This window comes from Taeniopygia guttata, chromosome W, assembly GCF_048771995.1.
Source record: "Taeniopygia guttata chromosome W, bTaeGut7.mat, whole genome shotgun sequence".
Lineage (NCBI taxonomy): Eukaryota > Metazoa > Chordata > Aves > Passeriformes > Estrildidae > Taeniopygia > Taeniopygia guttata.
The window spans coordinates 28,971,666-28,990,258 of NC_133064.1; the positions used below are offsets into that span (position 1 = coordinate 28,971,666).

Below are 18,593 nucleotides of genomic sequence, written 5' to 3' on the forward strand. Positions count from 1 at the left end.
GGAAGAAATCAAGAAGCTTTATGTTCACCATTTTTGACTTTTAAAGTTAATATCTGTCCAATTTGGTCCCAAAAAGAAAGCAAATTCAGTTCTTGCACAGTAAAATTTGGTATTTCTGCTATTAACCAGCATACAAAACGCAGGAGGAGCTTATTTGAGAACGATACATTGTTTAAAATATTGCTAAGGTGTTTTAGTGTGCTCTTTTGTTCCACCGATACTTTTGCACCCATTATTTTAATTGTATCGCTGGTCTATTCTCCACCAGACTTTGTAACACAGCACGAATTTTTTGAATTCCCGCCGTATAAGGGGATCCAAGCGGGGGGGGGGGGGGGGGCGGGCGGAGGGGCGCTCGTCCCGCCGCTGCCAGAGCGGCTCCTGCCCTAACTCTGGGGACAGGGGGGTTTCTCCCGCCGCTGTGCCAGAGCTGTTGGCTCCCTCCCGTCACTTCTCCCCCCGGGAACGCGGGTACTTGTCAGCCCGCCGGTTCCAAGCTGGCGTGCGCAGGGTTCCTGGCTCCCCTCGCAAGCAGCGCTCGCAGTCACTATGGTAGCTCCTCCCAGCCAGGCGCGATCCCGGAGTGATGTGAACGAAGGACTTACCAAGCCTATGAACTGCAGGGTTCGTCTGTGAACTCGTCTGGGGTCCGTCTCCAGTCGGCTCGCCTGGGGTACTCAGGCAAGGTCCCCGACTTTTCCCTGTCACTCAAAGCCTTTAAAGGCAGCTAGAGTAATAGGGCAGTTGACTGTCCCAAAAAGCTATCGAGATCCTCTCAAATAGGGTCTCCAGCTTCTTCATGGGCTTATAGGCAGCACACATTGGGCGCCAACTGACGTTCCCCCCCTCACAAAGCCCCCTGAATAATCAGGCTAGCCCAGAGATCCGAGGCTTTGAGGGGAGGAATATCAGGAGATGGCAAAGATTTCCAAAAGAGGCTCTTACCCTGAGATAAGTTGGTTCAGCTCTCTTTATTCTGTGATGTCCTAGGGGAGAGTGGGGCAAAAGAGGACGAACAGGAAATGGCAAGGGTCTATATAGACTTTGGACAGGGTGGGCTTCTCTGGCTCTCTGCAAACCCTGTTGGGGCAGGAAGGAGGGGTCCAGGGTTATCTTGATCAGAGTCACAGGGTCCCGGGGAAGGGGGCACAGAATGCCCGTGAGCACGCTGTAACAATCTCCCTGAGGCAATTGCGTGTTGTCTGCTGCAATCCTTTCAGCAACCTGCCTCCAGTTGTCCAGAAAAACCCTAAATTGCACAGGCTGGAACAATATTTGAGCTGTATGTTTAATATCAAATGGAGCAAGAGGATCTGTGTTTATCATTCTAAGAACCTGCATAACTTGTGCAGAGCCAAGGCCATATTTTACAACCTTATCTTGCAAATCCTGGACCACCCTCCAGGCAATTACATCATGCCTGTCAGCTTGTCCCGTATTTGGGACAGCTTTATACACAGGAAAAGCTTGAATCACTCTTCGTGGTGGAACATTTTCTTCCTGAACCACCTGTGTCTCCTCCACAGATGCTGGATTAACTGTTTGACTGACATCCGTGGCCCCTTCCTGTGGAGGCTCTCAGTTCAGTCAAAGAGAGAACAGAGAGAATTCTCTCAGGCTTTGGCCTGGGAAAGTTAGGAGAAAGAATTCAAACAATTATTATCTCTCTTTCTGTTCATGTTGTTTATAGTTGTGTTGTTAGAGAATGTGCTATTCATAGTTCACCAATAGAGTGAAAGGTTTTGACTTTGAGACCAATCATATTTCACCTTAGTGAGTCAGACTATAAAAGCACTTGCTACTTCTTAATAAATGCTCTTTTAGCCTTCTGAACCATGGAGTCATTTCGTCCATCCCTGACTCAACAGCATCACCTTCCCTCGGATCTGGTGTGGTGTCAGCTTCACAGCATGGCATTCCCACCCTTTCTAGCAGGTTCCAGTCTCTAAAGCTTGCATCTTAACTGCTTCCCAAAAGTGGCGAGGGTTCTTGGGGCGCAAGGTCACCTGATAGGGGGGCAAAGTCCACAGATTACTCGGGGACGATGTTGGTGCCAGCACTCTGCTGCCAGGGCATGCCCCCACCAGGGGGCTGACCATTGGCATTCATCGCTGTCGCTGTCCCCATCCAGGGATGGGGAGGACAGTCTGCAGGTAGCGGGGGGGGGGGGGGGGGTGGGTTGGCCAAAGGCTCCAAAGTTGAGGGACCGACTGCGGACTGCGAAGCTGAGGGGCTGATTACAAGCCCTGTTGTGGAGGGGCTGACTTCCGGCGGTGACGCAGCCGGAGGCCCAGCCGCAGATGGGGGCTACAGACGTGGCTGTCACCGGCACGGGCTGCAATGGCAAAGCTGCAAAAGACATTACGTCAACTAAGTCAGCCGCCATGCAGGGAGTAGGAGGAGGCAGTTGTTTTGCAACTAAAGGTGGGGGGGCAAAAGGGAACACAGCTCCTGTTGTGTGATTTACCAATTGGAGAGATGCTACTGGTGCCGCGGTCACTGTTGCTGTCATCTGCGTAGGCACCATGGAAAAGGGGGGGGAAGCTGGCGGGGGGTGTGACATTCACTGGAACAAATGCTCGTCAGCAGGTGCTGATGATGGGTGCAGCTAGTACACCTGCACAGGCTCCATGGCTGACAACAAGTGAGCTTACAGAGGGACTGCTCCGGCTGTGGTGACTGCTGCCGACGGAGGTGGTTCCGCCCTCACCCGCAGTGTGGGGAGGGAGAATCTGAGTCGGGAGCAGCTCCTGCAGGCCGTGATGGAGTCGGTTCCCGGCTTGCGGAAGGGGGAAGGTGGGGCCAGCAGGCAGGGCCAAGTGGCTTGTGGGGCAGCGCAAGGCTGTCCTCCTGGACGAGGCAAGGCTGGCCAAAACACAGACATGTCTGCTGCATCCCACGGAGTGGAGGCGGGCATCACTGGTGACTGGAGTGGGGCCAGCTGTTGCAGCGACTCACCAGCCGCTCTTTGCGGGGCAGGGGAAAGCTGATCCACTGGGCATGGCAGCGACAGTTCTGGCGCCTCCAGCAGCGGTAGAGGGGTTGAAAGCAGCATAAACAGGGAGGGGCCATTCCCCGGGTGCGGCCAGGACACGGCTATCACACTCAGCAGTGCCAGTTTTGTGGAAGGACACATTAGTCTCACATAATCATAGGGATGAGGATATTTCGGTGGAACATAATCTCTAGGTGAGAGATAGGTTCCGCAGGGGATCCCCATGTCCCCCGCCAGTACGTGCAGTGCCAGAGAAAAGCCATCAGTCGCCTGGCCTACCGTTCCTCCCCTCGTGGTGTTGATGCCCCCAGAGGCAACATCGTCACCCTCTGAGGCCTCCATTTCTGATTCGCTTTCCCTCTGAGTGTGGCCTCGGAAGACATGGGACAGGAGTCCCCATACAGGTATAAGTTGAGGCATGGTGGAATCCCCATTACCAACTTCTTCCATGAGCCGGTAGCCTAATGTTTTCCACAGTTGCAGACTAAAAGCAGTCTCTATATCTACCGGAAAGTCATGAGATTTGGCCCAGGCAAGCAGAGTGCAGAGTGACTCATCTGACACAGACTCCAATAAATGTCCTTCCACACAGAAACAATCATGCGTCCTTCCCTAGAGAGGTGACTCCCCATTGTGAAAACACTGGCCCCCAACCTCCAGCAAGAGGTACTGACTGCTTTGCTGGGGAATTCGTTCCCGCCCGAGCTTTTAAACTATCAGGGCAAAACCATGATCCCAGTCCTTTCCAGGAGGATGCGGGGAAAGGTAGTTACCTCTCCAGAAGAATAGAGGTTGTCCAGACATGGACAGGCTGTGTGGGCGCCACGGGGTCCCAGCAGAGTTCCAGCGGGGTACAAGGTGTCCCTTCATCTGTCCTGCGATCCAAAAGGGCTGACCGATGCAAATCACATCGGGGTCACCAGATGTGGCTATTGAGTAAGAAATGACACAGACTCATCAGAAGGCTGATTGGCATAACGTGCACGCCGTATATTTGGAACTGCTCCTTTTATAAGCTGTTCCAATCCAGATAGATTTGATTGGTCATTCAGTTAATACATTTCACCTGATTGGCTAATTAACAAGATGCTCTTCTTATAAAACAAGAAAACAGAGAGTAGGAAAACAACACCTGCAGGTTGTTTATAATAATAAGCTATCATTGTTTATCTTCAACTCCCTAAAGTCTCTCAGGTAGATTCTGGGAAAACTTATCTAGTTTTCTCGCTCTCTGACCAGGCTGTCAAATCCACACATATACATTTTGGGGTTTTTTTTGTTTTGTGTCCAGGGTGGTTGTTGCCCCCCCCCAGCTCTCTGAGTCTCGTGATGCATGAGAGCCCAAGATTCCTGAGAGAGTTGGGGGTGAAGGGGGGGATTGCTTCCTTCCAGTGGGGCGATTCATCTCAGTGGCCACATGGCACGATCCCTCTGATGATACTGTTGCCATGTGTTTTTTGCCCAGTTTATTTTTCTTTTCCTTTGGCACTATAACTGGAGGTTACTGGCCTGCTTCTCTGCTGCTTGGGAGCCCAGAGCCAGTGCGTGCCATGCTGGGACCTGGGAGCACCCCATCCCCTAACGGGGCTGCCCCCTCTGCACAGCCCGATCCCGGGTCCAGCCATTGCTGGTGAGCTGCCCAGGGGAGTGATTCCCTGCCCAGCCCTGGTGTTCTCTGCCACTGCTTCAGGGCTTCTTGCTACATTTTAACCTAACATCTGGACACCCTGCAGCTCCTGGCATGGCCCTAGTCTCTGCTACACTTTGTCACCCTGGGTCTGCTTGACTCTGCCATTCCAGCTTGCTGCTTCTGAGGTTTCTGCTACAGCCCATTTCACCATCTGGAGGGGCATTGAGACTGCCCCTGGGGGTTTGTAAAGGAAGCCCCTTTTCTATCTCTTCCACCAGCTTGTCCACCATTATTGTATGGATGGATGGCTGAGCTCGCACCACAGCGCCCCCTGCAGCTGTGGGGGAATCATCGCACCTGCCCTGCTCAGCCAGGAGCCACCAGCATCCCTGCCAGCTGTGACCATAAGTACACCAAGGGTGAAAGTGCCTGACAGCTGAGAGAAGGCTGTTACTGGGTTTCTGTTTGTTGTTGCTGCCACTGTTGTTTATTTGCCTTGTTATACACCTATATAAGTAAAGAACTGTTATTCTTTTTCCAATATCTTTGCCTGAAAGCCCCTTAATTTCAAAATTATAATAATTTGGAGGGAAGGGGGTCATATTTTCCATTTCCAAGGGAGGTTCCTGCCTTCCTTGGCAGACACCTGTCTTTCAAACTAAGACAGTTGGTGTATGTTTTTTTCCCTTTCTCTCCCCCTGGGATGCAGCTGCTTATGGAGATGAGGAGACACAGAGCATTAGACACATCACCTGCCTCCTGCTTTATTCCTACATTGCATGACCTGTGGTGGTTGGTATTTGATTCATTTATTGGGAAGAGCTCTGCAGCCTGACTGCAGGAGCAGGTGGAGTAGAGCTCCTGTGCAACTTTTAACATGGGATGGCAATCACTCACCCACACCTGGCACTCATTCTGATCTCTGGTCCTTCCTCTGAGACCCACACGCAGCTTGGCTGGTGGCCTAAACGAAGCAATTTCCATTAACATGAACACCCACAGAACTGTTGTGCCCCACCAGCTTAAGGCAGACTGGTATTTGCATACCTGCAGGCACCCAGAGACATTTCTACACTGGAAACTGACCTTGGCTTTGGGTTTGATACTCGTTGTACCCAAGTATATGAAATGGGACTCAGAGGAGGGACCCTCTGGAATCACAGCTCTGCTCCAGCAAGCTCCCCTAGCCCTGACACAGTTCAAGACCGCAGCTAGCAGCTCCAATAGCTGACCAGAAACAGGATAAAAGCTCTCCACTGAATGAAATAAAGAAGCCAAAGACTAGAATCTTTACCTTTTTTAATCAAAAACATACTCTGTAACAGAATTTCAGGAGAGTTAACTACAGTATATTATCCACAAACTAGGTTGAATGAAAACATACAGTAAGCTACAAAGGAACTACTGGGAATTCTGTTGACTGCTTATCAAAAGGCAATGGCTGAAAGAAGAAATGCTTAACTAGGCTTTCATGCTCAAAAAAAAACCCTCTCACAGCAGGTTTTGGATTGTGGGTACTTCACAGCTCTCAATCCAGTTGAATCATTTTGTCCTGCTACAAAACTTCACCAGAAAGACACAGAAAAAGGTACAGGAGCAAGAAAGTGCTACGTGGTTTTGGTGAACTTAAACAAGTCCTGCAAATTTAGGAGCGATGTATCACCCAAAAGGCAAAACAGCAGCCAACAGTGTCAAAACCTCTTGAGCTATTGTTGACAGTAGTTCTGCTTTCACGAGGTCTCACCAACTGAAACTTTCACGTTGCTGAAAAGTCAAGTCAGTTCCTGGGGATGTCAGCAGGATCATGTGCAGTAGCTTCGGGTCAGCATGGTCACATGCCTTAGATAATTTTCAGAAACACACAATCAAGAAGAGTGTTTTGAAAGTGAATGACACAACAAAAGGAGATGTTCAGCATCCAGCTCCTAGGGCTGGTGGAGAAGCACTTTCCATTTTTGTTTCCCTGTCCAGGACCAAAGTGCATTAGAGGTTAGAAGCATGAGCACAAAGCTGGTTCACACACATGCCTATGACAGGCAACTTGCAAATCTCAGTCCCAAGAACAATGCCATGGTCCTCAAAAACCTGATACCAGTCATGGAAATACTCCTGTTATCAGCAGGACCAGGCAAGACCATAGCTTTCAAAGTCTTTCAAAAACCAAAAGAAGGTAACCTCTCCAAAACTGCATCCTTAAAAATACCTGACAACTAAGCATCTTAGAATTTTATAGAACAGATGTTAATTAGCATGGGGCCTGAGACGAGGGGGGAGAGGAAAGAGAATTTCTTAAATGAAGTCTGAATCCCACTTAGATGAAGATCCACGTGGCTGTCTTTAACTGGTTGTATTAAAGTGACCAGCAAACCCAGTCACTCTGTGTAACAGAGTAAAAATGTGAATTGAGGAGATGGTTCTTTCTAAAGCACTTACTCTTCAAAGAAGAGATTAAAGATGCCTCAATAAAGACCACTATCAAGACATAACATTTGAAGGGTTTAAAGGCAGAAGCCCCTCCTATATACACTGGTATATGAATTTTGTAATGGTTCCTAATAAAAGAACAGAGGCAGTTGTTCCTGAGCCACACAGAGAGAATGCTGTCATCAGAAGTGTTATGAGAAGATGGTCTCAAAGGTAAGGCACAGGAGTTGGACACAGGTTCCATGACTACTGCTGCAACAGACCTGTTTGGTGACTGGGGGAGACCATTGTCTTGTTTGCAGTGTAGGTCCCTCCCTAGAAAGCAGAAGGGTACTTCTCAGGTCTTCAGTAGGCCAGAGCTGTAAATGAAGTGGTTTATATCACAGCCAGAAGCTCCAGGTCTCTGAGCACATCATTCTCATCAAGTTCAGAAAAGTGATGAAAGGAACAACCACTTTCAACCACCACTGTTTAGCAGTTATGCCTCCTTCCAAGGGATTCCTGTAGAATTAAGTATTAACCATTCCAGAGAAAAGCTTTTCTGTCCTACATCTCTACCATATTAACCTTAAATGCCTTCGCTTTCAAAACTAACAGTAACACAGATAAAGCAATCTAAACCTTCTGGTGTTAATCCCAGCTCACCAGTACACGAAGTGAAATTACATAGTATTCCAGCACAATGTGTTTTCTGAGGAGCACATAATCAAGGGTGAGAAACACAGAGGTAATTACTTCATTGAAAGAACTAAGCAGAGCAGACATGGGAACAGGATTGCAAGCAGGAGATTGCTAGCTGAAAAAATACTTGCTGAATTTGAAACATTCAGAGCTGAAGGAGACAGAATTCCTGCCTGCTGCATGTATAGGGGTCATCATGGCTATCAAGTAGCTGTAGCTCTTCTTCAACTCTCAGAAAAAGACAAATGCAAGACTCAAAGAATCAGTGTACAGCCACTGAAGGGTTTCTAGTCCATTATGCACTACCTTTTATGCCTTGTCATAAAAGTACAAAAAATTAAGTTAAATGCATATTAAGAAATAAGAATGAGATTCTCTCATTTTGACCTTTTATACTTACAACAGCATCTTATCAGAAACTACCTGCTGGAGAAGATGAATGCCTTTTCAGTATTTGTACTGCCTCACACAATGCTCAGATTTCTCCTGACATGGAGCCTGCAATTTCGTGTTTCTGATAAACTCATCTGACATTATTTTGTTATTCTATTCCAAACATTTTGGGCCATCTAAATACTACACTGTAGATACAGACTTAAGGAGACTTGCAAAACATCTGCAAAGAAAACTAATCTTAAAAGTTGAATTCTTTCAGACCATAGTACAGGCCAATATACCAACAGGTGGAAGTAATCTTTCACTATTTTACCAAAGTTTGGTACAATCAAAGCAGAAGCAACTGGTACAGAAAGTTGTCTGTGAAGCAGTCATATACAGATCAGTCATCCACCAAGAAAAACACCTTGCAAAACCACAAAGTTAAATAGGGAGTAAGCTCATGGACTCCTAATCAAACAAACAGCCTGTTATAAACAATAATCAGACAGAAGGTTACATACTTTCCAAACACTGAGGCACCTTGAACCCAACAGTAAGTGCGGGGCAGATAATCTAATAGGAAGGCTGGCAAGAAAAACATGTAGTCAGGCTTTTAATTTCTTCCCCCAAATCAAGGTTTCTGTTGTGGATGATGCGTAACCAAGCTGCTGGTTAATAAGCTTCTCTGAGGATGTGGTCTGAATCCTCTACTAAGTGTTCCTCAAGACTGTGAAGCAGCTTGCTTTGCAGACAAAATAGATCACTTGGAAGAGAAAGAAAAATGAAAAAGGTTTTAAACTAAAGGCCATGAGGAAAGCAAACACTATTTTCCCATACATCAAGAAGTTGTCACATAAGTGAAAAGAAAAAGTGATCTCAGAAAGTTAGTCTGAAGAAGACAGCATTGTTAGTGAAAATACAGAGAAAATGGATCAATTTCTGGCCATTACTCCCAGATCACCTGTCTTCTGTACTTCCACACCTAAGAGAAACAATGACTGCTGACTTCATAAGAATTCCAGCATATGGGAGAAGCAATAACTAAACACTGTGTCACAGCCCTCTACAGATTCCTGAAACTATGCAAGAAACTTGTCCAAAAGCTTTTGAATAATCTCTTCCAAGACTTCTACTTCTGTTAACCACTCCAGCTGTGCTGCCGCATCAGCTCAGCACAGCAGGCAGACCGATCCTGCAGCACTTGAAGGACTTCAGTGTATGTCCTTTTAAGCCTGTTTAATTGAGCTCCAACTCCCTACACACATGCTAAAAAAGAAGGAATTCCTGTTCTCTCTCTATACCCCATCAAACAATCAAAAATATATATCCTCAGGACATGCTTTTATTGAGAAGCAGTGGAAGTAAGAAAAATTGGACTTGTTCCTGGCACATTTAAACCGACAAAAATTCCTACCACTATTGGCTGCTGCAGGTTTTGCAAAGGAAAGGAATCCATCGCTCAAGATCAATGATTTCAAGATGCAGAATAACATTATATAAGCAAACTAAATTTATAAAAATCAGGCTTTTCATAATTTTATTTATACTATTAGCTAGAGAGAAAGCATACACATTGTATCTGTCATACAGACAATACATTTGCAGGTTTTTTACTATAAATTCTCTATACAAAGTCATTGCCAATTGATACGGTCATTGGTGGCATAGGGCTTAAAATAACCAAGAGCTATAAAAACAAGTTTGCCATCTTGCCCTGAGTGGAAATGGTGAACAGATACAAAAACTGAATCCTATATATTGATGCATTATTATACATGATTTAATGGTATATGCAAGTAAAAAGAGTCATGCAACTTCTTTAAATACCTGCCAAATTTTAGTTGAGTAAAATCATAGAAATCAGTAGTAATTATGAAAATATGATCCTTCCATTAGGTGCTTGTTATGCAATTTCAGTGGCAACTTTGCAGACTAGGTCTTTCATGTTATTTGAGTGTTAGCACTGAAAGCATCCATTTTCTTTAGTGTTTTAAAACTCACCTGCCTATATAAATAAAAATCTAAGATATCTTTTTTAAAAAACTAGTGAAGGAAAAGCCACATTTTTTTCCTTGCTATTTTTAATCAGTGCCAACAACATATGTCTCACTGCCTCACTTTTTGGCAGCCTCTGTTTTAATCTGGAAAAATCATAGCAAGATTGTCAAAAATATAGAGAAGTCATCTGTTAACTATTGTTCCCTAAAAAGAACATCACAAATCAGCTGGAACTTTAAAGTTGCTACAAGGTAAATATTTGTAACTAGTAGAAGGAATTTTCAGATAGAAATATAGATATAATATATATTCTGCATACAAAAGGCTCCTGTGAGACTTATCACCAAGATGCAATAATAGAGAAGGAAAGTTTCAAAGGGAACAAACCCAATACTATAAAGTCTCTATAAGGCATTTACCTTTCACCTTAAGTCCTGTATTATGACAAGTTCTGAAAATAACTGAAATCCAAATGCTTGATTTCTTTCTGCTTAGAGCAAAATGGCAAACACATTTTTAAAACCTGGGTTTAGAAGATTAAGTAGAACAAAAGTAAATTATGTTTTCAGGTTATAAACAGTACTGTGTTTTACAATCCATCACCCTCACAATATAATGGCCTGTAGCAGTGCAGCAGAGGGATCTCAGTCTAAAGGCTGTGGGTCTGCAATAGGCATGGTATGAAGTACTTCATCTAGAAGCTGGAGGGCACGGTGTAAGTGAATTTCAATCCAGCATGGTGTCTCTTTGATGCTCTGCCTTGGGTAATCAGGTCCCCAACCTTTTACAAAACTCATCCTGAGTATGCATAAGCGTCGAAGGTCATCTACACCAATTCCAGCAGCAGCTGACAAACCTAAACAGAAGTTTCAAGTAAGTGTTCAGACATGTTCTTTTATCATGTTTGTTTAGCCATTTCTGTTTGCTTGGCTTTTGCTTCACATACAAATCCCTCTCACCACAGCCAAGGCCAGTCCATATTTCTAGATCTCTGCTATAATGAATGCAGCAATTAATTTGCGTTTCTTATAATTAAATAATTTTTTTTTTCATCATTCTGCAATCTTGGAAGGGTGCTGAAATATAAAACTCTATAATAAAGCAGATAGGATGACACCCAGTGTCTTACACGATACAATACACGTAACCCTTATGTAGAAGTAAAAATACACTTATTCTTGATGTTTGCCAAATGCTGCATTTTCAACATAGGAAATCAGACTGACCGCCTCCAGGAAGCTGGATTAACAAACAACACTACTTACATGTAATAAAAACATGAATACTGCTGGCAAACTTCAAATCGCCAAGTATGGCTAAGACAAAAGTTAAACACATTTCCTTAAAATGCCTTCAGCAATTTGTAAGATAGCTGGACAGAACCATGTGGCAATACAAGGAATACAGAAAACACTATGGCACATAAAGCAGCCTGAGACATCTAAGTACTTACACTTTTAAAAGTACTTAGGTACAATTTCAAGAATCTAGAATTTAGTAACTAAGAAAACTCTAGCCCAGAATAACTTAAAAAAAAAAAAAACAAACCCAAAAACAGCCCAACCACAAAAAACCCCACTCTCACACTTTCTTCTTCCTCTTCTCAGGGATCTTAAGTCTTCCTAAACATAGTCAAGGACTTTGTTGCCAAGTAATTCCTATTTTTTTGAGTAATACTTTTATGAGCTTGGATCCAAGCAGCCAAAAGTATCTCTCTTTAAAGTAATAGAGTTATGCTACTTGACCTTGTATATAACATGCTTTCTGTCATACTGCAACACTTCTTGCAGTACAATAAGCAGCCACTTCCGTATCCAACATTTCCTGAAGACTACAGAGTGAAAAATGGTGTGTGGAATGGGTACAGAGTGAATGAATACAGACTTACCAAAATGCCATCCCAGCCCTACCTTACCCCAATCCTGCTATTTCATTTCAAGTCTGTCTGTACTGTTGCAGGGGCAGTGGGTGGGTGCTGTTATAAGGGAAAGCTGTGTTATTTGTTTTCAGGTAAGGAAAAAAGGAAACCAAGAAGTTAATGCACTTACTAATGGCTGGGGCTATTCCACCTACTGATCCTGGTCCGGGGATGTTTCCTGCTACTGCTGCAGCTTGAGCAGCAGCAGCAGCTTGGGCCGTGGCAGCCTGCTGTTGCATCTGACGATGACACTGGCGTAAATCAAACACCTTTAAAAAAATAAAAATATCAAACTATTAGACTTACCAAAAGCAATAAAGAAAATAATTTCTCAACTCCCAGCCCCAATAATCTGGACCTCTCTACTCTCCCAAAGCAACTTGTACAATCTCTCCATACACTTGGGTAAAGGAAAACCTTGCCTGACTCATCTAATTTCTAACATAAATAATCCATTAAAGCTGATTCTTAGAGACTCTTCTTATATGACATTACTGCCACTGGCACTACCAGAACTTGGCTGAACTGAGCAGGCTACAGAAGTATCATGTGTGGGACTGACTGCAAGATCAAAGCACGAAGGCTACTACAGACTGATACAATCCTAACTTTTAAATCCCAGTATTTCCAGATAATAGGCATATAAATAAAAATGGGTGTTGCCGTGCAAGACCGGCTCCGGGCAGGCGCCTGTGGAGCACGGCGGGACGAGGGCTCAGTTCTAGCGCGGGAACAGACGAAATGGCGACACGGGGCTCGGGTGCAAACATGTTTATTGTAGAAGCGTGTTCCCGAGACCTCCGGGGCACCGACCGGGGGCCGGTTATACCCCATGCCGGGGGCGGAGGGGGGAACCTCAGCCGCGGCCAATAGGACAGGAGGCAGGGGACAGGGGCAGGGAAACCCTGGAGACCCTGGGGACAGCGATAGGAAAGTGGGAAAGGCGGGGGGGAGCAGGGACCTCAGCCGCGTGGCGAGGGGAAGTGATAAGGGAACAAAGGGTCGGGACAAGGGACCGCGGGGGGAGGGGTGGGCTGGGTCACAGGACAAAGGGGGAACGCACGGGAAGGGGGGAGAGGGAATGGGGGGGGAATAAGAGAAAATTACAAATCCCGCAAATGGGTGCCAACAAGTCCATCTTAACTTTGTCAGACTTTATTCTTCATCATTTTACTGAAATGTGTTAGTCTATTTAAAAGAAATACCAATAATTGACAGGTGTGAAGTTTCAGCAGCTAGGTTTCAGGCTGGTGGTATTTCATATCTTTGTGATCAGGTTTAGCACGAATAAATATACACAGGAACTCTGTTCTCATACTAGAAAGCTTGCAAAAAAATCAATGTAAACTTCAAGCAGTTTAATTAAAAAATGTATTTTTACAAGTGTGACTTGTCCTTAATAAAGTTTCAAGTATGTCAGAGGCACATCTAAGTAAGAACATCCTCAAAATAACTTGTTTCCATGCAATGTTCTGTGACCTCCGGATCACTTCATGTTCATAACACTAACATGCACTTTAACATACACTTCTACTGCATTTATACCTAACTTCCCAACTTTTCTTGTTTTGGAAAGAGAAAGTAAAGAAACAGATAACCTATGCTAAAAATCTTAGTAACAATTAATTTAAACCTGTAAGGCTTAAAATACAAAAAACTGCTATCGAGATTGCTTGTGACAAAATACAAAATTAGTTACTTTCATAGTATCTAGATGACACTTTCAGTTTAGTCACTTTTAAAAGTCATCTTAAGTGACTTGTCAAATGAAAATTTTTAGGGTTTTTCAAAGCCAAGTTATATTTATTTCAGTGTCTCATAGCTTCTCTAACATTTACAAGACTCAAATACATGCTATTTCCCCTACAATTTTCATCTATGTATTTGTTTTGGTTCAGGGTAAATTTGGGAGAGAACTCTTAAAGGGGTTCTTTTAGAATGTTCATTGGCCCCTCCCTCTAACAGGTTTGAGAAAAAAATACTTTTTTAGAGAAAAGTGGAAAAAACCTGTTTATTAAATAAGAAAATTTAAACAATATTAAGTAATAAAACTTCTTGTTGCTTTAAAAGAGAGACAAACTTAGAATTTTTTTTTTCTTGGGCTGCAGCTTGGTTTACTCAGTTTTTTATTCGTTTTTCTGGTGCTGGAAATGTTGTGGCCCAGGCCCGTCCCGCTGGGCTACAGGTGTGAGCTGTTGGTGCTTTTCTGGGTGTTTAGTCTAGAGCAGGTTTGAGTAGGTGTAAAGAAAATTAAAAGCTACAGCCCAGGGAACTTCTTTGTTTCAGCTAGTTAAAATTAATTAAAAAGTAAAGGAGAACTCTGTTTTGTTGTCTGCTTGCCTGTAGACAACACAGTTTAGGAGTAGGAATGTGGAGGAGTGAGTGTAGTTTTTGAAAATAAACTTTGTGGGTTTTTTTCTTTATTTTTGGAATAAGTCTTAAAGGTGTAAAGCTTATTATTTAGTATAAACAGAATAGATGATTGGGGATAAAAGTATTATATAGTTAACTTAGGACATTTTACTTTTTATCTCTATATTGTTAGCTTACTAATAAAACTAATATATATATTCTAATTTTACAAACATATACATTATATATTTAATATATAGCTATACACAGATAATGGTAGTAGTGTTTAGCAAATAGTGATATTTATACATAGTTTTTACTTAATTAGCTTTTTTTTGAGGTATATATGTGGGTTTTTATTTTTTGTATTATTTACTATGTGTAATTTGGTTTTTGAGTAAAGATAACTTTATGAATGGGTTTGTTTGTATTTGAGATAGAATTGATTTATATTGTTTTTTTCAACAAACTTTTGATATGTATTACTGGGACTTTGTTTTTATTCACTATATGTAAAGGTTTAGATTGCGTAGGGCCCACTCGATTGGTAGAGTTTTGGATGTTAATTAACCAGGTGGTTTTTGTTAGATGTTGTTCTTAATTTTTGAAAGATCCCCCACCCAATGTTTTTAAGGTGGTTTTTAATAGTTTATTGTATTTTTTTACTTTGTTTGTAGCTGGTGTATCTAGGAACATCAAACCAACCTTTATATATGCACTTGGGTAAATCTTGTGAACTGCATCCCCTGGTGCACGCCCTGCTTCTCTATCCAGGTAGTAACTCTGAACGAAGACTGCATGGTCACTGAGGCATCTAACCCACACATCACCTTCTCCTTTGCACTCCAACTGCACCCCTTTACCTATGTGCAACCTTAAAAAGAAAAACAGATCCAATGCATCTGTGTATACATACTATAAATAAGACCTTTCCTAAATAAACCATAAACAGTTCTCCAGCACTCTGCTCATACAAGGACTTGAAATTGTAGTTATTATCTTAGGTGTAAGTTAGCATTTGTTATGCAAAATCTGTAAACTTAAAAAAAAATCTGTAATACCATGTAAAGATCTATGGGAAACACAGAATGCAGAAGCAATAATATTTGAGTTGCAACTACCTCAGTCATTAACAGTACAGAGGTGGGATACCAAACACACTCAGTTCTGTTCAGAAGTGCAAAATCCCACAAGTATTCTAGAATAGAAAGTCAATCAAGTACATATACAAAGCCACATTTTAACGCAGAACTGTATGTTTGTTTGGATCACATTATAGCAATCTAGCATTTTGATCGTTACAATGCAACATTTTTGAAGACATGGAATAATTTTCTTCCTTTTAGTTTCAAAGGAGTGGAAAAATTTTGAAAGATTGCTTCAGTTCCACATCAAAGCATAGCATGTGCATGGTGAGAATGAATGAAAATCCAACTAGCTCTCTATCAACCTTCCTTTGACAAATCTATATATTGCAGTTATTCTCACATCACTCTCTAGTGTGAAGAACTAATATTCAGTTTGCATATATAATGGCATGAGTTGCCAATTTTATCCTTGAAGGCACAGCCTTTGAAAGCAATGAAAAGCAACATGCTACTACTGCAAAGCTCTGAAGAGCTTTGTCACACAGTTCACATTTTGAATGTGTTACAGGAGCAGCCTAGAAAAATTTACTCTGGTATAGTTAATTCAGTTCAAAGAAGCATACCATACTTGTGATTTCAAAAGAGAGGCACACACTGAAGGCAAACCAAAATATTTTCAAATACCACAGACATCTGGAGATTTTGGGATCTGCAGAATACCTTGCCCTCTCAATGGCTTCTGTTCTATGCACGTTGGAAAGCTGGCCCAGGCAAAAACGGTCTCCTCCAGAAGGATCCACATATCCATCAACAGTAACAATTGGACAGCTTGAAGGGACCTTAAATGTTTCCCCGACTTGCACATCCATTTCAAAATATGCGATTGAGCACCAATATTCTGGAGCTAAAGAATATATACAATTAACTGACTGAAAGGCACAAAAAAACACAACAAACCCATTCAGACAATCAATCAAGCCTTCTGCAACTGCATTTGTCATTCAGACTAAGAGTGCACATTCATATAAGGAAGTTCAGATAGACAAAGACACATCTACTAGCACAGAAAATTACTACATACTACAGTGAACATGTGCTTGTCTTTTTTATTAAAGCACATATCAATGTGTAGAAGCCTGGGCAGTAAGGAGTTAATGCACTGCTATGCCTCAAACACCAATGACCATTCAAGCAGGCAAGTTAGAACATGATGTGCCTTGGAAAGAGGGGCCTTATGAAGGTACAGCAGCACCTTTCTGGAGCAAATTTTCCTGTTCAGCTCCATGGTGACAACACAACATACAGTGGAAGCTCAGAAGTGGGATCAAGGAGCAGGCAAGACCAAGAGAGGGGAATCGAGACCACCAAAGGAACTTCAAATCCCCCCGACCCATTTCCAGAAAGATCCAGAAGAACAGAGTGCACATGCTAACTCACATGAAGAGGGAGGAACTTAATCCCAGGGCAGGGAAAATCTACCTATAAGAAGGTACCCCCACAGAGCCTAGGTGGCATCCCCAGGACTCCATGTCATCTGTATTGATGCTGGACCTAGGACTGATGATCCCCTTTCCTCTCTTTCTGATCTCCCTTTCATTTTTCTATTTTTCCCCCTCTATTTTTATTATATTATTATTATTAGCATCATCATCATTATTAAGGGGAAAAATATATACCAATTTCCATGCAGAGTACATAGTTTACTAATAAAACTTTGTGAGGGTTTTTTGGACCCTTTTGGATTTTGCCATTCTTTTCTGACCACAGGCATCTACAAACCTTGGGTGCTCCTTTCTGTGTAGGGGTGGGACACAACACAGTGCTAGGGTTTTTTGTAGATCTTACAAATCTTTGTACAGTTTATAATTCCAGTAAGATTTTGTAAGCCATCTGCATTCTTGCACTTTATGACTATACCTTTATCATAAATAAGTAATATATATATGCCTATTCATGGCTAGGCTAGCAGAAACTAACTTTGAAACAGATCTGGCTTAAGATAGCAGTAATTACTTCCTATCCTAATTGAAGTCAGTTTTCTCTATCCTCCCTGCAAAGCAAACCAGATTTGCAAAGCAGAGCAACTGAAGAAAAAGCAAAGATCACATAGTGACCTTGTCTGCACACAGTCGGGTACAGGCTAAAACAAGAAAGTATTAAGCAAGGGAGCAGAACAAAATGGCATGTTTTAATAGCCAATTGGTGCCTTTTAACTCCTACTATTTAAAAAATAGGCTATGAAAGAAAGATGGTAGTTGGAAGGAGCTACTATGTTGGTTTGGTTTGATAAGGAAGTGAGTTTTTTCAGGAAGTTGGGGTTAAACAAATTAGTAGTTAGATTTATATATTGATGCTTAAAGTGACTACTGAAGGCATTAGACACGCACGCCTCTGAGAACACAGGGGGTTAAAAGCAGAAAACTCCCAAGAGAACTCTCTCTTTAGTTCCAGTCAGCAGAAGAGTGTAGACCTCCCCTGCCCAGCTGCAGGCTGGGTGGAGGAGGGGTAGCCATGCAGCCTAAGAAAGGTAGGCCCAGGGTGTGAAAAGACTAGAACTGGGTCGGCCCCTGCAGACAGAAGCGTAGAGAGAAACTGAGATGTCTTTGCTCGCCCCCCCCAGAGGGAGAGAAAGAGAGAGAGAGGCAGAGCCACCTGAAAATTTAATATCATGTGCCAGCAGTACCCCGGCGGAGAAGGAGAAGGGAGGGGGGTGGAATGTGCCCGGCCATGAGAGTTCTGAGAAAGCCAAAATTTCAGCCATCCTAGAAGTCCGAGACTTTTAACCCCTTCTTAAACAATAAAAACTTTGTACAACATTAATCCTCCTTCATCTGAAAGAAAAGACAACCTAGAGCCTGAAATGTCAAAAAAAGATAAAGAATCCCAAATAAAAAGAAATTAATGACTTTTAGCTAAACTTTTCTTATATAACCATAAACAAAACCAATTTCTCCTGCAACAAAGACTAAATTTTTAAGAAGATGCAATAGTTAGAGCCAAAAAAGTGACCTGCTGCAGTAACACCAAAAAAGTAATAAAAGTAAAGTAAACAAAAAAAGATTAAAAAAGTGTAATAGTGCCCTCTGTCTTCAAAAAAGAAAAATCTCAATTCTCAAGACCCTCAGCCCC

General features: G+C 42.8%; 1 protein-coding gene across 2 annotated transcripts in view; it reads right to left on the reverse strand.

The window, feature by feature from the left end:
- Window positions 1–5,907: 5,907 nt before the first annotated feature.
- LOC116806878 (mothers against decapentaplegic homolog 4) overlaps window positions 5,908–18,593 on the reverse strand; it is a 50,511-nt gene continuing 37,825 nt past the window's right edge. For both annotated transcript variants that reach the window (XM_032744685.1, XM_032744682.3), the window contains 4 exons: window positions 16,185–16,368; window positions 15,082–15,250; window positions 12,155–12,293; window positions 5,908–10,962 (listed from right to left, as the gene is read on the reverse strand). In XM_032744685.1, the coding sequence (XP_032600576.1) occupies window positions 10,751–10,962; window positions 12,155–12,293; window positions 15,082–15,250; window positions 16,185–16,368 (704 nt within the window). In that variant the 3' untranslated portion in view covers window positions 5,908–10,750. The remainder of the gene's footprint in view (window positions 10,963–12,154; window positions 12,294–15,081; window positions 15,251–16,184; window positions 16,369–18,593) is intronic.